General features: G+C 53.9%; 1 protein-coding gene and 1 long non-coding RNA gene across 4 annotated transcripts; one reads left to right on the top strand and one right to left on the bottom strand.

Annotated features, from left to right (window-relative positions):
* Positions 1-1,389: 1,389 nt before the first annotated feature.
* On the bottom strand, positions 1,390-16,190 carry LOC111934427 (uncharacterized). 3 transcript variants are annotated; one of them, XR_002867206.2, is made up of 4 exons: positions 15,866-16,190; positions 7,090-7,246; positions 5,377-5,478; positions 1,390-3,758 (listed from the first exon to the last, which is right to left on the bottom strand). It is a non-coding gene; the product is annotated as an uncharacterized LOC111934427 (long non-coding RNA). The 3 variants fall into 3 exon arrangements; XR_015275335.1 differs by lacking the exon at positions 5,377-5,478; XR_002867205.2 differs by lacking the exon at positions 1,390-3,758 and having other exon boundaries at positions 3,767-5,478.
* A 1,083-nt stretch (positions 16,191-17,273) lies between these two features.
* Positions 17,274-21,320, top strand: FOXF1 (forkhead box F1). The gene is made up of 2 exons (XM_086847224.1): positions 17,274-18,364; positions 20,006-21,320. Exons 1-2 carry the CDS (start codon positions 17,317-17,319, stop codon positions 20,164-20,166), a joined length of 1,209 nt encoding a protein of 402 aa, XP_086703350.1. The 5' UTR covers positions 17,274-17,316; the 3' UTR covers positions 20,167-21,320.
* Positions 21,321-21,472: the final 152 nt, after the last annotated feature.

Below are 21,472 nucleotides of genomic sequence, written 5' to 3'. Positions count from 1 at the left end.
CTGTGCAGAGACAGGAATTGCAGAGCCATTGGCATTCCCAAAATTGGTCTTGCAAGGGATGGTCCATGGTAGGGGCTCAGTGGGGGCTGCAGCTCCTCCCTGGGGAGGGGATTTCTCAGTTTGGTGGGAAATTTGGAGGTCTGGGAGATGTGATCTCCTCTGGTATAGAGATAACAGGGATTTTCTACAGCAGCAAACCCCTTGAGATGCCCCAGTCATCAGCTCATCCTGTAGGAGAAGAGAGAAAACCTCAGTTGGGGGTTTCAGGACATTTCCCACACACACAGACTGCTCTGCATGGCTCCTCTCTCACTCTCCCCGAGTTTTTGTGCAGATTTGGTTTTGCCTGCACTAATCACCCACCCTGGGGGTGAGGGTTGTGTCCAGCCCACAGCATGGCCAGGGTGTCCCCTCTCCTCCTGCAGGCACACGGTTAAAACCCAGCCTCCCCAAACCAAGGGCTGGCCGTGACAACCCTCAGCACCGCTGGCCAGAAACCTGCAAAGCAGAAGAGAAATGGTTTTGGTGGCAGAGCTACAAATGCTCCATAGAGCACAGCTTGTTTCGGGGCTTTTTAATGTGGTTCTGCGCTGACTTTTGGTCCCCTAATTCACAGCAGAAGCGGAGCAGAGCGCGGTAGAGATTGAGCATGAATCCCCTGCGCTGGGTTAATGGGAACAATTACAGAGGTTTCTTCTTTTTCTGCTGCCAAGCTGTGATATGAAATCATTCCCCGGGTTCCTGTTTCCACGGGAACAATTAGTTTCATGCCGTTTTGGTCTTAGACATCAATGAAGTGTTTAACTAAATGAAGGCCAACACTTCATAAACGTATTGTCTCACGCAATAATCAAGTAGCTACCAAGTGCCACAGCTAAATGCACTTAAAACTCAATGAAACCAACCCCACAAAACGCTCTGGAGCGTGTGAATATTTATTGATCTGATACAGCACATCACCAGTGAGCCAAAAATACCCAAAATTCCGACTGCGGCTGTTGAGGTGTTGGCGGCTTTTGAGCCAAGCCGCGTTTTCTCAAAGGGTCTGGTCACCTTGAGCCATCTCCAGGAGGGGCTTTGGGGACCTGTTGGGTGATGCTGATGGATTTCAGCTGGCCCATCCTGCGAGCCAAGGGCAGGGGACTTGCAGGACCTGGTAGCCCCGCGGTGCCGGAGCTCCCAGGGCCGTGCCTGGTCCCCGGCCGTCCTCCAAGGACTCCACATATTTCCTCCTTCAAAACTAAATATACAAAGAGTCCACACGGCACAGAGTGGAATTCAGGGCTCTGCCCGCTCCCTCCCCGGCACATCTGGGAGCCTTTCCCTCGCAGAGCTGAGCAGCTGCACGGGAGGGAGGCAGGGAGGGAGGGAGGGAGGGAGGGAGGAGACATGGAGCAAAGTGAGGGCTGAAATAGAAATAGAATTCAGGGATGCTGCTGTGGGTGGCTCAAGTGGGACAGGGACAGGACGAGGCAGCTGGGCTGGGAGCTGGGCAAGAGTGACTTCCTGGGCTTCACTTCTGAAGATTTTCATTCTGAAAATGAGCCACTCAAAAAGCTCAGGAGGGGTTGGAGCAGCTCATTGCAATGAGATGTTAAGGAAGAATTCACTGTGCAGCCCTTGATAGTGGACCCTGAATTCTTACTTCACTGGGCAGTGGATCACATCCTTTGTTGATACCAGCCCTTAGAGAGAAGGAAATGATGTTTTCCCTTCCATTCAAAAAGGATTTATACACAAAAAGAAATAGTAACCTGATTTCAGTTTAGCAACTTGAGAAAATCAGAATTTTGCTTGGAGCATTCCCTTTGACCCCTTTTCACTCTCTTGATTGAAATGTGTCCTGGGAATGGTGTGCTACACAGCCTTTCCCTGTTCCTGATGGACAGCCAGTCCACGCTCAGTGACCCTTTGCACAGCTGTTTCTTGGATGAATCCCCTTCATTGGCCCTTCCAGCCAAATGCAACAGAGATTTCGCAGAGAAACTTCACATCAAATTATTTTTTGTCCTGATCCCAGAGAACACATCCACACAGGATGGAATGGTTCCTCCACGTGTACACAGTGAGCCCTCTCCAACCACTGCTGTCCTCTCTGTCATCCTTTCTGCTGACAAGCTGGCAGGTGCTGAATCACCTCAGCACAGCACAAAATATTCTGTGATGGACGAAGGAAATACTCAGAGCTGTTTCTCCATCCATTCACTTCCATCTGACAGAGCTGTCTCTCCCCTCCTCTGCCATGTGCCCTGCTGCCATCTGATTTTCCTTATTTATCCTTCCCTCTGGCTACACCTCAAACTAAAAGCAGCCTTGTTGTCCTAGGAAGGAACCAGGGATGAAATGATGCCTGTCAGGGCTGGCTGCCACATCCAACCCTTCCTCGATTGACTTGGATCCATTAAAACAACCAAGCAAAAGGGTGTGAAGCCACCCTCATCCAGGACAGATGGAAGCTGGAGCTGTGTCCACACCTGATGCAGATTTCCCGCAAATCTGGAGAGGGGAACAGGCTCAAGTCTCCACTCCATGGCCAGTGTAAACATTTCCACGAAATCTCAGTGCAGAGCCTGCCTTGAATCTCTCCCTGCTATTCCCCACTCCCCTTTTACCTCCCAGCCTCCTGACCTTGCAAAAATACGGCTCTGGAGGGTCAGAGTGTGGGCCTGGAGCTGATTCCTGGGATTAGGGCTGGGTGGCCCAAGGGCTGGACAGTGCAGCATTCCTGCTCGGGGGCTCTGGCTGAGATAAGGCAGCCCCACACTGTGATTTACTCCAAGGAAGAGGAGTTGAGTCCTGCATGTTCCCTGGCAGATGAGGCAGGGCAGATTCTGTAGGATAAACCCCTTCCAGACTGCCAGTAATGGTTTGCTTTGGAAAAAACAAAATCACTTTTGTACAGCTAAAAGCACCAGGCTGGGCTGGACCACAAGCCAAGGCTCACCCCTTCCATTCCCAAGGGCATGGGGATGCACCAGGGTGTGCTGAGCTTGTTCATTCCTGCTTTGCTTAACACTGGCCCAAATCCTCCAGGGTTTGCAATCTTCTCCTGGCTGGATTTCAGTAGCAAGGGGAGGCAGAGAGCAGCAGTGTTTACAGGTGAGGAAAGCCATGCTTGAATTTCAGGGCTTGGCAGGGTCAGAGCTAAAAAAAGGATTGATCTCCCTCACCTGGCTGGAAAAGAGAGAATGAATTCCCAGCCCAGAGGTTCAGCAGTATGGAAAGATAACACAAAGTTAATTTCTTCCTCCAGGGGGTTTTAATTGATCCGTTTTGTGGAAGGATTGTGTGTATGTCCTCACAAACAAACCCTCCCTTTTCCTTCACCTAATCTCTCCCGTTCCCAGCACTCTGCACACACTGGGAAGAGCCAGCTCCATCCATGTGCAATCCCTCTGGCCATTCCCCATGGAGGGAAACCTTCAGGAAGGTTCTTCCAGCCCCCTGCACATCCCCTTTGGAGCCCAAATATAACCCCAAGGCTCACAGCTGAGGAAACCTGAAGACATCGATGCACGGCCACCATGAAACCTTCAGATCTTCCTACACCTGCAGTGCTGGTCCCAGCTACCAACCAGCCACTCTTCCAGCTGGGACTGGTTCTTCCTCACATCCCATCTGGATGGCTCCAGATTCTTGCCTGGAAAGCATTTCCAGCATTTTTGGGATGTTACCAAGAGCTGCCGACACCAGGAACTGTTGCAAAATGCATTCAAGGCGAGAGGAGTCTGAGTTAGGATTCCCCATCTAAGGTCACCCTGAGAATCAAACACAGGATTGAATTCTTTCAATGCACGGAAAAATTTCATGGAGCACAACAGATGACTTTGGAATTTGAGCACTTGCTTCTTTTTTCTTTCTTTTTTTTTTTTTCCCCATATATTTTATTACACAACTTCTTCCCCCCCGAAGAACAAGTTCTCCTCCCAGGTCGTGAACCAAAGCAGAAGAGGTGACTCTGACAATCTGGTCCTCAGCCCGCGAGGGTTCCTTTCATCGCTCCCAGTGATCTCAATCCCATCTCAGGGAGGTCACTGGAATGAGTCAGGTAACAAATAGAAAACACACAGTTTATGCAATAGCCTGAAATGAAGGAATCTCCCTTTGGAAAAACAATAGGGCCATTGTATTCCCCATCGGAGCAGTCTGGAAACTGCTCCTGCAGGGCTGTGATGAATTAAAGGCTTTTCTGCAGCTGATGCAGTTGCTGTTTGCTGCTAAGAAAAGCTGTCTGGGTGTCTGCAGCATGTTAAATCCATGAGTTCACATTCCCAGCATCACCAGAACTTGCAAAATGGTGCGGGGGAAGGAGATGACCGGAGCTGAGTGACTCAACCCCGTGCTGACCTCTCCAGTTCCATGGGATGCTGCTCCTCTATCACACGGTGAAGGGAATTACAGCCAAAAGAGCTTCTGCTCTGACAGCAGAGCCTCCCACCCTGGCTGGATGGACATGAGGGCACTGACAGCTCCTCTGCTGCCTGGGCTGTCCATAGCCCTGCTTGCTGGAGCCTCTTCTTGGAGGTGTTAAAGGCTCAGCTGAACAAAGCCAGGTCTGACCCAGTCTAGAGATGCCAATGGACCTGCCTCGAGCAGAAATTTGGGCTGGAGCCCTCTGAGGTGCCTCTGGACCGTGCAGAGACCTCCTGAGTAGGGTACAGGAGGGCGTATCAAGGCAGCAGAGCCTTCCCTTGACTACATTCCCATTTCCAGTGCATCAGCCTGGTTTTTATTGGACGTACTCTCCTCTTTTGGCTGGAAGAGGCCACCTGGCAGCAGCTATGGGACATTTCCAGTGGGCTCTGAAAAGCTGGAGCTGTCTGAGCACCAGCAATGGCTCCAAGTGCTCTGCCAGCACTTGTGCTGTGCCCCCAGCAGCAGCCAGGGCTCGCTGGGAGACAGAAGAGCTCCAATCCCGGGGCTGCAAGCGAGGAAGCGAAATGCCAAGAACAATAAGCACAACAATGCCATGAATTTCCTGCGCTGCCGCAGCGCTGAAGGAGAGTGACAGGGAATATTTTGATGGGCCTGAACAGTTCCTAGCATTGGTTTCACTTAAGAAATTCCGACTGGCCGTGTTTTGTTTTTCCAATGGCTGGAATTGCTCTCAGGGGCACGAATCATTGGAGTGGATCCTGAGCTCCTGTCTTGCTGCTCCAAGGGCTCCAAGCTGGTGGAGCAGCTGGGAAAAGGGAGCTGAATCCCGGGGAGCTGGCTGCATCCTGCATCCCCTTTCCAGAGCACACACACCCCGCGTGTCGTGCGGAAACTGGATGCACCTGCTGGAGGAGCTGCGTGGGGGCAGGCGTTATCCAGCAGTTATAAATCCTGGGGCTATCAACAGCCTTCAGTAAACATTTGGACAATCCTTCCTACCTCTCGCTCGTCCAAATATTTGCATCACACGGGGCTGCTGCCCGTTTCCTGACACGCTGCACAGCTAAAATTATCCTTGGATCCCAGGTCGGTTCCAGCTCGCTGTGATGGATGGATTTATTGGATGAAACAAATGGTTCAGGGGGAAAGAAAAGGAAAAAAACAATTTAAAAAATCTGTCTCCTGATAATAAATTCAGGTTAGGATGGAGTGAAAGAGCTTTCAGTGGGGAATGGTGTTTTTAGGAGATTTTAGGATCTGATCTGGAGCACCCAAGGGTTAACAATGAACAGCTCTGAGCTCTTTTAGTGGAGTCTTCATTTCTTGGAGGAATTGTTGAAGATGCTCCTGAAAGCTCTTCCTTCCTGCTAGGTTGGGTGTGGATCCAAGCATCTTTGGATATAAAAAAGCATCCTGCTGCATGGAGAGAGGTTTGGTGGCTCTTCCTCCAGAGCAGAGCCCCTTGCAGGTGAGTCACAGCAGGAATCACCACTTTGTAACCTGCCTGCAAAACGTTCCATGCAGCACAGTTGCCAAACAGAAATAAATATTTTTTTTATTTTTTTTTTCTCAAAATGTCGAGAGAAGAAAACAACCTGAGCTCTCCTTTAGCAATTAAAAGGGTTTAGCAGTTAATTTAGTTTAGCTATTAAGAGTTCTAAACACAAAATCTGTGTTTTGTGATTTAAGACCGCCGTGCTAAATAATGACTTTAGGAAGATTAAGCCTCACAACACAATAATTTTAGTCTTTTGCTGAAGAATTGACGTGGCTGAGGCTTTATGGCTGAACACACACCATAACAAGCCAGTGGATTTTCTGATAGAGTAGTAAAGAAAATAATCAACCCTCAGCTTAAGTGCAGGATAAACAGCAACCTGGGCTGGTGGAAGGTGTTGGAACCCATGGCAGGGAGCTGGAACAAGACGAGTTTTCAGATTTCTTCCAAGCCAAACCATTCCACGAGTTTATGATAAAACAGCTCAGGGTTTAAAGTGGCTTCTCCCCTGCAGCTTCAACTCGGACTTTTTTGTTTTAATCTTCTCCCCTGTCCATAAAACACCAAACCCACCACGAACAGGAGCAGCACAGCTCCCTGCTGTGAGAAGTTGGGCCATGAATGTGTTTTCTCATCCTGATGCGGGACAAATCACAAGGAGGGTTTGCTCACCCTCCGGTAATTCCCCTCCGCCACTCCCCAGCATCTCCCCTCTCCCCAAACCCCGCTCATCGCTGCCTTCTGGGAAGCCCGCTCCTCTTTTTGGACAGACTAAACAACATCTGCAAAGCCGCCTGTCTCCCCTGCAGGCGTGGCGGGGGAGCGGAGCGGCTCGCAGGCGGGGACAGAGCCGGTGTCACCGGGGAGGGCGAGCGGCGCTCCCGGGAGGTGCGGGCGGCGGAGCGGGGATGTGGCGGAAGCATGAAGCACCTGTTGGGAGGCTATTTAGGGATTAGCCGAGTGCTGACAGACAAATTGGCAAGATTAATAAGAGCAATCAAGGCTGTGTGGGCTCGAGCTGTGAGCTGACATTAATGTGACATGGCTTTCATCTGCTCTCGCCGAGCCCCGTTCGGCGCGGTCGGATGCGGGGGTCACAGCCCGGGGGGTGTCCCTGGGCGTGTGGCAGGGCAGGGGACAGCTCTCTGTGTCCCCCTGCCCACCTTTCGGGGACCCCCGGTGTCCCCCAGCCCTGGCATCACCGCAGGGCCTACCTGACCCTCGCAGCACCGGCTTATTTTGGGCGATATTCGCCTCAAATCCTCGGAGTTAGGGGTGGTTTGTTGTTGTTTGGTTGGTTTTATTTTTTTTTTTTCCTGTCCTTCCTGCAGAATCATCGTTTCATGTCGCAGAGAAAACGAAATGCTCGCCCTTTATCAAAATAAAAAAAATAAAAAATAAAAAAAAAAAAAAGAGAGGGGGAAAAATCATCAGGGAATAAATAATAAATAATTTAAATAATAAATAATTTAAATAATTTTAAATAATAAATCATTTTAATAATTTTAAATAATAAATAAATAATTCCAGGTGCGAGGAGAGAAGAAAGAAACTCCTCTGCTCTCGCTCTGAGCTTCACACTTTGAGTCTTCGCTGTCTCGGGGGGATGGTTGGACACCCTAAAGATATTTTAAGGCAGAAAATGCTGTTTTTGGAGCACTCCTCTGCCTCCAAAACCCAGCGGGAATTCTCCCCTGCATCTCTGGTTTTATTTTAAAATCGGGTTTTTTTCATTTTCCCTTCTCCCCCCTTGTTTTTTGGAACACCTTCCCTGCTAAAATCTGCCCCGAATTCCGTCCGCATCCCTTTCCAGGGATTTTCTTTGTTCTTCAGTCAATGAGGGAATCCTAACAGTAGTAAAATATCTGAATATCCAAATCCTCCAGGTCCGCCGGGTTCTGCCGCACGGGCTCCTCCGCCGAGAGCTTTTGCCCACAAAAGGAAAGTGTTGAAAGCGAGGGAGATGCCAAAGGCTGAGCGCACGTTCGCTCCCAGAGCTCCTGGAGGGAAAAAAAATCCCCTCCCTGGGACCTAAAGTGGATCTCTCCGTGCTGGGGATTTATCGAGTGAAAGGGAAAAAAAAATCTGTAAAAATCGGATTTTTTAACTTTCAGCTGTTCAAACTTTCAAATGCAGATTGGGAGGGGGGTGCAAGAATAATTTTGGAGAGAGGTTTTATGAAGAAAACAAGAAAAGGACTGACCCCAAACCCAGACTCTGAAAACAAAGTTACAGGATGATGGTTGCTGCTCCTACCCACCCTAAAAATTAATTTAAAAACTCCTTATATTTTATTTTTTTAATGTAAATTAATGATTTTTTTTTTATTCTTAGTTGCATTTAAAAGGACTGGAGTTATTTTATATATGCAAACATATATATCCCATCCTAAATGAGTGAATTAACGGGATTTTAGAGTAAATTTCGTGTTCTTTCAATCTACACCCGGGCAAGGACAAACCCCTGAGCACAATGTCCCCAGCAGCCGAGGTTTTGGGGGACATAATTCCATTTCCCATTGGGAGCCTTTCTGCGGGGTCGAGGTGGATTCAGGGAGGGCGAGATGAACTCCCCCTTTTCCCTGCCCTCCTCCAGGGCTCGTTTTTGTTGGATTTATGGCTGAATTTCGGAGATTTTTCCCTGCAACCCTTCTCCATCCCCTCCTTCACCACTGGAAAACCACAGAGCAAGGAGCAGCCCCAGAGATCCTTAATTCCTTACCGCTAAAAATAATAATTTTACATCATTTTTTTTTTTTTTTTAAAATCAGATTTGCTGCCCCAAAAGCGATTACGGTTGAAAGTACACATCTTCCACCAATCCGGCAGCAACACCGCGGGCATTCAGTGGTCTGTTTGTAATCTCAGCCTTTTTCATTAACATAAACACGGCTCCAACCCAAATATACACGGCCACCTACGGAGCGAGCGCGGGGCCGGGCGCGCCGCTCTCCCCGCGGGGGTTAAGCCGGGTTTAACGTGGAAAACCCACGGGGAAATCGCTGTCGAATCTCTGCTCCCTCTCGTGTCTCTGCCCCGGGGAAGGAGAGGGACAGGAGGAGCCGCTCCGGGTGTGTTCGCCCTTCGTGCTCCTCTCCGCGGGGCCCCGTTCTTCCCTCCCTCTCACCCCCGTTTTCCAGGGAAAAAATTAAATTGTGTCCTATTCTCCCCCGTTTTCCAGGGAAAAAATTAAATTGTGTCCTATTCTCCCCCGTTTTCCAGGGAAAAAATTAAATTGTGTCCTATTCTCCCCCGTTTTCCAGGGAAAAAAATTAAATTGTGTCCTATTCTTGGTTTTGCGGGAAAATAATTCCCCTTTCCGTGCTTGCGTTGTTTTCTTTGGGGTTTTTGCTTTTGGGTTTTCTCTCTCATTCTGCCCCTTTTCTGTCTTTTTCGCACTTCTTGCTTTTTGTCTTTTCTCTCGTTCTTTTAATCGTTCACTTTAAATATTCTTTCTTTCTTTCTTTCTTTCTTTCTTTCTTTCTTTCTTTCTTTCTTTCTTTCTTTCTTTCTTTCTTTCTTTCTTTCTTTCTTTCTTTCTTTCTTTCTTTCTTTCTTTCTTTCTTTCTTTCTTTCTTTCTTTCTTTCTTTCTTTCTTTCTTTCTTTCTTTCTTTCTTTCTTTCTTTCTTTCTTTCTTTCTTTCTTTCTTTCTTTCTTTCTTTCTTTCTTTCTTTCTTTCTTTCTTTCTTTCTTTCTTTCTTTCTTTCTTTCTTTCTTTCTTTCTTTCCTTCTTTCTTTCTTTCCTTCTTTCCTTCTTTCCTTCTTTCCTTCTTTCCTTCTTTCCTTCTTTCCTTCTTTCCTTCTTTCCTTCTTTCCTTCTTTCCTTCTTTCCTTCTTTCCTTCTTTCCTTCTTTCCTTCTTTCCTTCTTTCCTTCTTTCCTTCTTTCCTTCTTTCCTTCTTTCCTTTTCTCTCTCTTTCTTTCTCTCTTTCTTTCTCTCTTTCCTTCCTTCTCTCTTTCCTTCTTTCTCTCTTTCTCTCTCTCTTTCTCTCTCTCTTTCTCTCTTTCTTTCTCTTTTTTCTCTGTCTTTCGCTCTTTTCTCCTTTCCTTCTTTCCTTCCTTCTGCCCATTCCGTCTGTTCCCACTTTTTTATTCTCTCTTCTCTCTCCCGTCCAGCACAATCTCTCCATTCCCATTTATTCACTGCAGAATTCCGAAACATTTCTGTTTTCCTTTCCTGGACGAACCACAACCAGGGCTGTGCTCCAGCTCAGCTCCAACCCCTCATCCCGATGAGAAATCCCTTTCCTGCTGTGCCAGCTCTGCTTTCCCAGCCCGCCTGTGTTTGCCTCTCCCGCAGCCGCTGCAGCTCAGCCGGGAGGGTTCTGACACCGGACCCGCTCCCACTCGGGACATTCCCACGGCTTTTAGGGCTCAGCCGCACTCCTGGATGTCCCCACGCGTGGGGAGAGGGGACACGGGGGACACCCCGCGTGTCCGGATGGGGAAAAACTCCTTCAGCCCGCGGTGCTTTGAGCCAAGAGCTCAAATTCGATCCTTTCCAAAGGAGAAACGAATAATCCTGGAAGGGAAATTCTCATGCCGCAACCTCAGCCCACGGGCAGCATCTCTGCCCGCAGGTATCCCGCAAAATCTGCGGGAAAAAGGGATCTGAAGAAATTCCTTCACCCGCCGACTTTAAAGGGGGATAATGCAAAATGAGTCGGTGCCTTTTAACAATTGAATTTGAGGGAAATTAAGAGAGAGGAGCTGAGGGTGCTGCTCTGAGAGTTTTGCGATTTTCTGAGCTGTTCTGAGAATGGGAAAAGCAAAACCATTTCTGGGTTCATTATTCGAAATTTTAGTGAGGTCTGGGCCAGGTTTGGTGCGGTTTTTCTTTATTTTAGGTGGGGGTGTTTTGTCGTTGTTTTCAGTGGATCGTTCTTTCGGGTTTTTTTTTTGGCGTTTTGGGGTGTTTTACAGAATTCTTCCCAATTCCTCTCTGCCTTCCCCACACGCACATTTACCCCAAAAGCCCCAAAATATTCACAGTGGGAAGACAAACACACCAATGCACCCGTTGCCTTCCCGTTCCCAGGATGATTCTCCCCCAAATAAAAATCAATCCCTTTTGCTGCAGAAATCGTTTAACCTCGGGCACCACAACCCTTGCTGGGGAAAGTTTTCCCACCTTGGCTCGGGCATTTCTCGTATCCACAGCGCATCTTTCCCAGGAACGCCAGCCGAGCTTTTTATTCCCTGCAGAAGATTTTTTTTTAAAGCCCCTCCAGTTCTCTTTTAATATTTACTTGGAGGCTGGTTGTGCAAAAGGATTTTCGAGGAGCTGCTCTGTTATCAGGGGGTGGGAAAGACGATAAGCCAAATTTTGGTGTATTTTAACTCTCTGCTCTGGAAGCTTCAAAGTAGAGCGGTCCGCGAACCTGCAGCACCCAAAGGCGCTGATGCACATCATTATTTGGGAATTCTAGCGGTGGAAAACAGCTTTTGTCGGGAAGGCTTCCAAGGAAAACCACCCGCAGGTCTTTGGAAAGGGAGAATGGGCGAGGGAGGTTGTTCACAGCGGGAATTTCTGGCGGCGTTTGTGAGCCTCCGCTTTGGGTTGGGAAAGGGGGAACACGGAGTTTCTGTGCGGGATTTACTGTAGAAATAAGATTTAAAAGATGCAGGCTACCAGGCCGTTGTGCAGCCCAGCTCCGCTCCCGTGAGGTTTTCCTTTCTCCGCAGGAATACTCCGAGCTTCCCTGCAGTAAAAGCTGCTCTTGCAAGTGCTCTGTCCCTGGGCTCCGTGAGCAGGGACAAGAGGGTTCTGTAGCACCAGGGAGCCTCTCGCACTGCAGTTTTGCTCCCCCGGCAGGGTGGTACCCCCGGGGACATCCCTGTCCTCAGCATCCCTCTCTGTTCGCTCCCCCCGCGGCACCGCCGTGCCCTGCCCCGGTGGCTCTGCCCTCTTGGCACAGGTGACAAAGCACAAGGTCCCTGCTGGGGACCCCGACCCCTGCCCAGGGCAGTGCCCAGCTGCCGGCACCCCCTCTCACCCCGGGCCGGGTGATGCTCGGAGGTCCCGGCTTGGATAAAATCCTTTCTCCCTCCAAGGAGCCCACCTGGATCTGAAGCCGGGGCTCGCGTGGGTCCCCCCAGGCTCCCCTCGGGGTTTTCCTCTCAGAGATCGCGCTGTCCTCACCCCCAGGGTGCTGTCCCCTGGAAAAGGGAGGCCGGGTCCTTCCCCAGACCCGCCGTGCTTGTTTCCCGCATCTCCCCACGATATTTAGGAGCGATCCACTCCCCACCTTGCCCATCATTTATCCCGATAATGGATGGTCCCTGCGGCTTTTGGCACCCGTGGAAGAAAATAACCTGTTCCTCCTTTATGTGGGATATTCCGTTTTAATTTCTCCCACCTCTCGGTGCAAACGGATTTTGTGGGACACCCCAAAACGGGTCTGATGACCCTCGCCTGCCCGATGCTAAAATTTCCCCTTCCTCCAGCACCGGCACATTGATGGGATTTCGACAGGGTTTGGTTTATACTTGGGGGGAAAAAACCCCAAAAAACAAAAAAGAACGCTGCAAGAGCCAAACAAAAAGGTTTCATGAGGCTGGAAATAAGGCTGAACCCTGTGGAATTCCCTCGTCCTGGTTTGGTGGAGACCCCGGCCCGGCTTGGCCCAGCCGGACTTTTGGCATCGGGAGTTGCCGGGGACTGGAGGTGGTTCCCGATGCCAAAAATCTCAGCAGCGAATCCAAAGGTTTCTCCAGCACAATTTTATCTCTGTCCTGACTGGATTTGGTGCTGGAAAAGCTGGAAGTGGCTATGAATTTTGTTTGGATGCCGCTGCTATGCCAAGTTGCTGGGAGAGGGGATATCCCTTCCCGGGGGTTCTGTTCGCTTTGGGAGTATCCCCAACCGCGGGCCCCCAGGGAAGAAACCTGGTCCAGAAAAGCCTGAATGTCTCAGGAGCGGATTTACACCTGGATTTACACCTGGATTTACACCTGGATTTACACCTGGATTTACAATTCGAGCTGCCTTTAAGGGCGAATTTGTGGGATGCGGGAGCATCACTCGCCGGGTCCCAGCTCTGCTGCGGCTCAACCCCGCTGTTTCTCTGGGTACCCAAATCTTGGGCTCTGAATCCCAGCCAGCCCAAAAGCATCCCCGCGGGAAAGCATTCTAGCTATCCGTCCCTGAGCGGGGATATAAATACCCGCAGATATTTGGAAGATCTCTGTGGGAAGCGATTGTGTCTGAGTGGTAGCGCTCGGAGCTTATTATCGCTGGAACCGATTTGTATTGCAGGGATCGGCTCCTGCCAGAAAACTCCACAGAAAAAAATTCCCGAGCCGAAGGAGGCTGTAAATTCCTGTGCTGCAATATTTCATCGAAGGGCGTCATGGAAAATCTGGGCTCGAAGGGCGCGGGGGGGAGACTCGGGATGGGCAGAGGGGGAAAAGGGAGACAAAAAGGGGAGATTAAAATTTTCCTTTTTTTCTTTTTTTTCCCTTTTTGACCAAAGTCCCGAACTTCTGCCTGAGGCACGGCGGTGACAGCCAGCCCGCACCTCCCCGCAGCCGCCTCAGACACTCGGGCAGCTCTGCTGAGCTCCCAGTTTCGGCTTCTGCTCTCCTAAAATCTTCTCCAGGTCCTGGAGACCGGGCTTTGCCTCCAGGAATGGGAGAGGCCGAGGCTGGGATTGGGAAAGATCCCACGAGTGGGGGGCAAAGCCTCGCCGTGTGATGGACCCGCAAAAAATTAGTTTGGAGTGTGCGTGCGTCCCCCTAAAAACATCACTCGGTGCTTCCACCTTCCCCCAGCTCTCCTCTCTCCATCCTCCAGCCCCTCGCTCGAATGCACCCCCTCGCCTTTAAATAAACATTTAGGGATCGATTCGCCGCGGATTTGGGGCCAGCGGCCACGGGGATGGCGGCGACTGAAAAGGAAAAAAAAAAACCCCGAGGCAGGCGAGGGGAAAAGGCCGGTGCTGGGGAGCAGGGGGGGTCCCGCGGGTGGTGTTAATGCAAAGCAGGACAGCGGGGAGGGGGACACGGGGCGGTCACTCCCCTCGCCCTGGGTGGTCCGGGCTGGCAGGAACAGCCCGGCCCCTCTCGGAGCAGCACCCTCTAACAATACCACCTATATACATTTCCATCCTCGGGTTACACCCGGCCTGCTCGCAGAGTTGACTTCACTTAAGCAATTAGCTAGTAAAAATACCTTCGGCGCAGGAAAAGGAAGAAAGCTCGGATTTGTCTATTTTTACACAAAACACGGCCCGAGTTTGGGGCAGGGGGAGGGAAGGGGAGCGGGTTTGGGAAGGAGCCGGGTGGGAAGCGCGGCGGGGCCGGGGGTGCTGGTGGGGCCGGTAAAGCGGGCTCAGAACGGGATGGGAGAGGCTGATTGCACCAGATGATAGTTCAATTTTTGCCATTTTTTCTTTTTCTCCCTGCTTTTCATCTCAGCCCGTCGGGGGCTGGGGGAGGACTCGATTCACCCACCCAAACCACGAGCAGACAACACCAAACGCGAGTCCCGTTTTTCCCCACACCATCCTCCTCCTCCTCCTCCTCCTCCTCCTCCTCCTCCAGGCTTTTCCTCCCCAAAACTCTCCTTTCCCCAACTCGTGGGCTCGGATTAAAACCCTCCAACATTTCTGCTATTCCCACGACGAGGCCTATAGGACCCCCAGAGATATATCCCCATTTTTAACTTTTGCTAGCTGTAATAAATGCATCGGAAACCAAATCTTCCCACTCCTAAAAGATATTGCGAGAGGGGGAAAGGGCACTCGTGAAGGGACTGGTTTTCTTTGAGGGAAAATAGTTTGATTTCCACGGAGAGTTTTGGGGGTTTTTTTGACTCTGGGATATTTTATTTCCTTGTGGAAAGGCTGACGGTGGCGAACCCTTTGAACGTGATTTTTTCACGGGTGCTCTGTGCTGTGTTTAGAGCAAATCCCCGGGTGTTTTGGGGCCAGATCGGGGAGATGCGGTCGCAGAGTGATGTAAAGCAAAGAAACGCATCCTTTTCGCGAGCCGGGGGAGAACATTCGATGCGGAGCAAAGCTCAGGGTCAGAGATGCGCTGCCACAGCAAAAAATAAAAAGAAATGCAGCGAGAAGCAAAGGGAATATTCTGCACCAGCGTCCTCGGGGATGTAAGCCCCGCGGAAGGTGATTGCTTCCCAAAAAAAGCGATTTTTGGGGTGGTTTCTCCCCTTCTCGAGCAGCCACGCGCTTCTCGTTCTGCTCCGCGCCGAGGGAGCGGCCGCCGCCTCCCCGGGCAGCCGGAGCTGCTCGTTCTCCTCCTCCTCCGGGGAAAAGCTCCAGAAATATCCGTCCCAACCTCCTCCCACCCCTCCCTGGCTATCTGTCCCCAGCCTGGGGTTTGCCCAGGGCTCTCCCGTGCCTGTCCCGGGCCCGTTTGCACCGGGAACGGGAGGGCCGGTGCTGTCTGCAGGATGACTTTTATTTTTTAAAGCTTTTTTTTTTTTTTATGTCAAAAGGGGAGAAAAGGAGTGTGTGTTGGCGGGGAGGATAGAAAGAAAGAGAAAAAGAAAAAAAGAAAAGAAAAGCCTGATGTGAAATCCCTCTTGGTCGTACCACAGATGTGACAGGCGCCCCCGAGGCTGCTCACAACTGCTCGCCAATAACGCGGAGGGAGTTTGGAAACCCGATCGGTGCCTATCTTTCCTTTAAAAGGTATTAAATTATCATTAAAAACTTGAAAAGAGAAGCTGGAAGGCAGGGGGCTCGGGGAGGGGGGTGTCCCCTGTCTCTCTTTGCACAGGGATGCACCCACACCCCGCGCCGAGGCCTGCGACCGGCCAAGGGGGGACGGCGTGGAATTTCTTTCCCTTTTTCCTTTCTCTTTTCTTTTCCCCAATGTCGGGAGGGAGCAGGCGGCAGCAGCCGGCACATGGGCAGCCCTGAGAGCCCTTCCTTGCCCGGTGCCCACCCGCAGCCCGCCCGCCCCGCTCCGCGCAGCTCCCCACGCGCGGGCCGCGAGAAGGTGACAACGATTTCAAGGGACTTACCTCGAGTGACAGCTCTGCCGGTGGCACGGTGCTCAAAGAGGTGGCTTTTGGGGGAGAGGGGAGGGAGAAAAGGGGGGGTCTCTATCCCTCTGGCTTTCTATTCTCCTTCCCCCCCCACCGGCCGCGTGTGGCCGCGGCACCGCAGGAGCGGAGCCTCAAACTCCGGGCATGGAGCCGCGGAACTCCAGCCCAGATTTATACACACCCCCCTCAAAAAACCCCCGAACGACCCGAAACAAACCAAGCCACCCTCATCCCTAAAGCAGTTTCGGAGCAGGCGAGGAGCCCGAAGGCCGTTCCCGGCCCCGGAGCGGCGGCGGAGGCAGAAAAGGGCATTTCGCGAGGCAGCGGGACTTTTCGCCGATTTCTTTTTATTAAAGCACCCCCGAGCCCGTGTTTACATTGCGCAGTATAAACATCCTGCCCGGGCCCGCCGAGCTTAAAAAGAGCGCAAGAAGAGGGGGTTCGGAGTGGGTGAAGCTGCGCGCAGCCGGAGCCGGAGCCGGGCAGCGCCTCCGCCGCCCCACGGCCCGCAGGGACCCGCGTGGGGCCCTTCCCGTGCTTCCCAGGCCTGCCAAAGAGGGCAGCGACGGGGCTGGAGGAGCCCCACGGCGCGTCGCGGTCACGCGTGGCACAAACCACACACACACACACACACAGACAGACAGACAGAAAGAGGCACAGACACACGCGCGGTGCCCTCCGCGGCGGGCAGGGGCGCGGCGTGCAGCCCCCCCGGCTGGGGCAGGGCGGCGTGGAAAGGGCTCTTTAAAAGCTGCCCAGCAGCGGGGAGCGGCGGCGGAGGGGCCGGCACGGGGCGGCGGAGGGGCCGGCCGGGAGGGCGGGGGGGAGCGGCTCGGGGCGGGGATCTCCGCTCCGCGCTTACGTCTGTCAAGGAGCGGCGGACGCCGCTGCGAGAGATAAAGTAGAAGGCGAGCGGCGGGGCCGGGGGCAGACTCGACAGGCACCGCGATGGGAAGCAGCTCCCCGCAGCAGCGGCAGCGCCGGCCCAGCTAAAGCCTCCGGAGGGGACGGCGGCGGCCCCGGGAGCCCGGCCCGGCGAGGGGCAGCGGGGCGGGCGGCGGCCCCGGCTCCTCGCTCGCAGCAGCCGAGCTCAGCTCGCTTCCACCCGCCCCCCCATCCCGCCTCCCTGCGGCCCCCCCGACCCTCCGCCTCTCGCTCGCCTTCTGCAGCCGCGCTCGGATTTAGGGATAAAGTGGGAGGAGGAGGCGAAGGGGGGGTGGGGGGGTGTCGTCGCTTCCATTTGTTTATCCACGGAGGGGTGAAGTCTCCCGGTGGAAAGGCAGCCCGCCGGGGGGCCGGGAGGACGCCGGAGGGAGGGCGGTGGGTGAGTGGAGGCGAGCCCCCAGCAGCGTGGCCTTTGGGGGGGCGCTGGGGGGGCGGCGGAGGAGGGCCGGGGCTGGGGCTGGCCGCCGCGGACCTGGCCGTAGATGACTGCAGAAGCGCAGCAGGCTCTGTCCTCTCAGCCCCCTCCTCCTCCGGTGCAGAGCAGCTACGGCCCCATGTCCTCCGTGGCTGAGAAGCAGCCGCAGAGCTCGGCCATGGACGCCGCCTCGGCGGGGACCGGCAGCGCCCCGGGCAGCGGCGGAGCCCCGGGCAGCGCCGGCCCCAAGGCGAAGAAGACGAACGCGGGGATCCGGCGGCCGGAGAAACCGCCTTATTCCTACATCGCCCTCATCGTCATGGCTATCCAGAGCTCTCCCTCCAAACGCCTGACCCTCAGCGAGATCTACCAGTTCTTGCAGAGCCGCTTCCCTTTCTTCCGAGGCTCCTACCAGGGCTGGAAAAACTCGGTGCGCCACAACCTCTCGCTCAACGAGTGCTTCATCAAGCTGCCCAAGGGCTTGGGACGCCCGGGCAAGGGCCACTACTGGACCATCGACCCGGCCAGCGAGTTCATGTTCGAGGAGGGCTCGTTCCGCCGCCGGCCCCGCGGGTTCCGGAGGAAATGCCAGGCGCTGAAGCCCATGTACAGCATGATGAACGGGCTCAGCTTCAACCACCTCCCCGACAGCTACGGCTTCCAGGGCTCGGCCGGGGGGCTCTCCTGCCCCCCCAACAGCCTGTCCCTCGAAGGGGGCTTGGGGATGATGAACGGGCATTTGTCCAGCAACGTGGAGGGGATGGGCCTGGCGGGACACTCCGTGCCCCACCTGCCCGCCAACGGTGGGCACAGCTACATGGGCGGCTGCACCGGCTCCTCGGCCGGGGAATACCCGCACCACGACAGCTCCGTGCCCGCATCCCCGTTGCTCCCTGCCGGCGGCGTGATGGAGCCGCACTCGGTTTACTCCAGCTCGGCCTCGGCGTGGGCGCCCAGCGCCTCGGCGGCCCTCAACACCGGCGCGTCCTACATCAAGCAGCAGCCCCTCTCGCCCTGCAACCCCACGGCCAACCCGCTCTCCTCCAGCCTCTCCACGCATTCCCTGGACCAGCCCTACCTGCACCAGAACAGCCACAACACCGCCGACCTCCAAGGTAAGGCGCGGCCACGCGTGGGGCGCATCCCTGCGGGCCGGGATCCCGCTTCGGGGGCTCTCTTAGTGCTGTTCCCGAGGGGAAGATGCCTTGCCCTCGCTCCTCGCCTCCTTTCCCGGGGCAGCCGGGCTCCCGTCGGGGCTCTCCCCGCTGCGGAGCCGGGAACGGCCGGGCCGGGGCTCGGCTCTCCCGGGCCGGGGTTCCGCTCTCCCGGGCCGGGGCTCGGCTCTCCCGGGCCGGGGTTCCGCTCTCCCGGGCCGGCGCTCCGCTCTCCCGGGCCGGCGCTCCGCTCTTCCCGGCGGCTGCTTCACCTCCAGGGCCGTCCCGGGCCTAAAGCCGGTGGGCTGAGGCAGCGGGGAGCTGCGGGAAGGAGAGGCCGGGGTTGCACCCTGGGGCTCTCCCACCTCCATCGGGACTTGGAGGATTCCGCAGAAGGAAAAGGGAGGAATTCCTCATCGGATGCTCCGCCACCCGCTCCATCCCTCCCCGTCCCGTCCCGGCCCCTTCCCCGCCATCAGCTGTGTTTTCCACACATCTCAGGGCCGTGTTTCCCAGGCCCATCACCTCCCTCCATCTGCCGGCGGCCCGGACCCCCCAAATCCTCCCGTGCCCCAAAACCCCGGCTCGGTCTCGTTCCTGGAGCTGTCGGGGCTGCTTTTGCCCTGGGTCTTGGAATGGGAATGGTGTTTGGCCGGGAAGAGGCCTCGGAAGGGACGAGGCCAGCGCTGGGTTTCGCTTTGCTGCCCAAATTCCCCTCGGGATGCGGTGGCTGTGGGACTCTCGTGGCACGGGGGAGCCACGGGCGGCTGATGGGGCAGATTTGGGGGTCCCTGCCCATCACCCCGGGCCTTCGGGGGAGCGGGATGTGCCTGACGGGAACGGCTGTGAAGCGGAGAACAAATGGGTCAAAGACACAAAGCGAAAAGGGGAAAAAGCATCAGGCGGGCCGGGCCGGAGCTGCAGAAGCCGGGCAGAGCCGCAGGCCCGGTCCCGGGGCAGTTCCCGGAGCTCAGCGCATCCCGGGCCTCTGGAAAACGGAGCTGGGAATCCGCCCCGAGGAGCCACCGGGCCCGTGCGCGGCCTTCACCGAAACGCCCTGATTTTCACCCAAAAGAGCTGCGGGGAGCGCTCCCGGCCAGGACACCCCATCCCCAGCGCAGCCCGAATTCCCGGGGCGCTTTTCCATGGCGAGCTGGCGGGAGGAGCGGGAGGAGCATCCCCGCTCCCGGAGCCTCTCGCTCCCGGTACGAACGGGAGCTGCCCCGCTCCGCACCCGCCGCATTTCCCGCACGGGCCGAGGCGATGGGAAAAACAGCCGGGGCGAAAGAAAATAAATCGAAGTGTTGAAAAAAAAACCACAAACCCCAAACCCTAAACCCAAAGCAAATCCCTTCTCGTCGCAGTGCCCCGGGCCGGGCAGGGAAGCGCCGCGGGTGTTGCTCCGCCGCACCTGCCCGCACCCGCGGGGCCCCGGCGGTGCCGAAATACCCCCAAATCCGCGCTCGGACCGGGCCGAGAGGGCCGGTTGGGTTGTTGGGATTTTTTTTTCTACCCCATCCAGAGTTTTTCTCCCTCCTCCTCGCTCACTCTCCCCTCCTAAATCTCTCGGCGCTGCTGACCATCTCTCCCCCCGTCCCGCAGGCATCCCGCGGTATCACTCGCAGTCTCCGAGCATGTGCGACAGAAAGGAATTCGTCTTCTCTTTCAACGCCATGGCCTCCTCCTCCATGCATTCAGCGGGCAGCGGCTCCTATTACCACCAACAAGTGACATACCAGGACATCAAGCCGTGCGTTATGTGAGCCGCGGCGGCAAATCCCCGCTGCTGGGGCCGGCCAGGCGAGCGCTGAGCATCCCCCAGAGGAGATCCCTCAGGACGCTCTGGGTGCCAGGGGGGTGTCCCAGCCTGGCTTTGGGCAGCAGGAACGGAGCGGAGCTCGGGGAAGCGGCGGCGGAGCGGAGAGAGGAGCCGGGAATGAGCAGAGCCCCGGCCGGGGGTGCGAGCCCGCAGCGCCCGTGCCTTCTCCTGCCCGGGGAGGAGAAAGCCAAAATGCAGCTCCCCCCGTCCGTCCAGAAAACCCCGGCTGCGATTTGGGGTGAGGCTTTGCCAAATGAGGTTTTGATACTTCTTTAAAAACAAAATATGAAATTTCAAACTCGTTTTGGCGGTGAGCGATGGCAGCGGCTCGGCTGGGAGGAGCAGAGCCGGGTCGGGCTGAGGGGGCTGGAAAAGACCCCGAACTCAAATCCCGTCTCACTTCGAGCCCGGAAAAATACCTTTTTAAATTTGTTTTTTTTTTCCTTTCTTTCCTTTTTTTAAAAATTTTTTTATTTTTTTTTTATTTGCCGGCCAACACCCAGCGGGCAAAAAAAAAAAAAAAAAAAAAAAAAATCTCTCAGAGGGATTTTTTTGGAATTACTAATTTTGGTTTTTTTTTTTTTTGCCTGCATAAAGACTGCAGGACCAGACCCTATGCAGAGAGAACAAGGCACTTTGGAAAGAGACAGCCATGCTCATCCTGTTATTTATTCTACATTTCTTTTTGTTGTTGTTGTTGCTAATAATGGAGACACGAATAGTCTCAGTTGATCAGTATTAAATCGGGGAATCTCTGTTGGCAATATTTGCCATATAGATTTGGGTTTTTTTAGTTAACCTTTGTAAATTTGCAAGCGACCGTGGTCTCTGTGTAAAGACAATCCTCCATATGTTTTTATAGAAATATATATATAATGAAGGATTATTCCCCTCCCTTCCCTCTCTATTTTTTTTTTTCCACCCTGACGTTGTACAGTTCGGTGACACCTATTTTAATTCTTTCTGCACTGTATAAAATTGTAATTATGTGGATTTGTTTTTTTTTGTTTTTTCGACTTTTTTTTTTTTTTTTTTGTGTACGTTTTGTCCCTAAAGAAAAAAAAAAAATCCCGAAATAAAACCTGTATGTTATTTGTACATGGGCTTCACGATTGTATGAGCAGCAAATAAACGAGCATGCGGTGTAATTAAGCTTAATTAATGAGGAGTCCGTGGCCTCGGAGGGGCCGCGCAGCCCCGGCCCGGCCCTACAAACCCTCGGGCAATAATTCCCAGACTCAAAATCGACT

This window comes from Cyanistes caeruleus, chromosome 12 (assembly GCF_971803275.1).
Source record: "Cyanistes caeruleus chromosome 12, bCyaCae1.hap1.1, whole genome shotgun sequence".
NCBI lineage: Eukaryota > Metazoa > Chordata > Aves > Passeriformes > Paridae > Cyanistes > Cyanistes caeruleus.
This window is presented reverse-complemented; position numbering and strand designations above follow the sequence as displayed.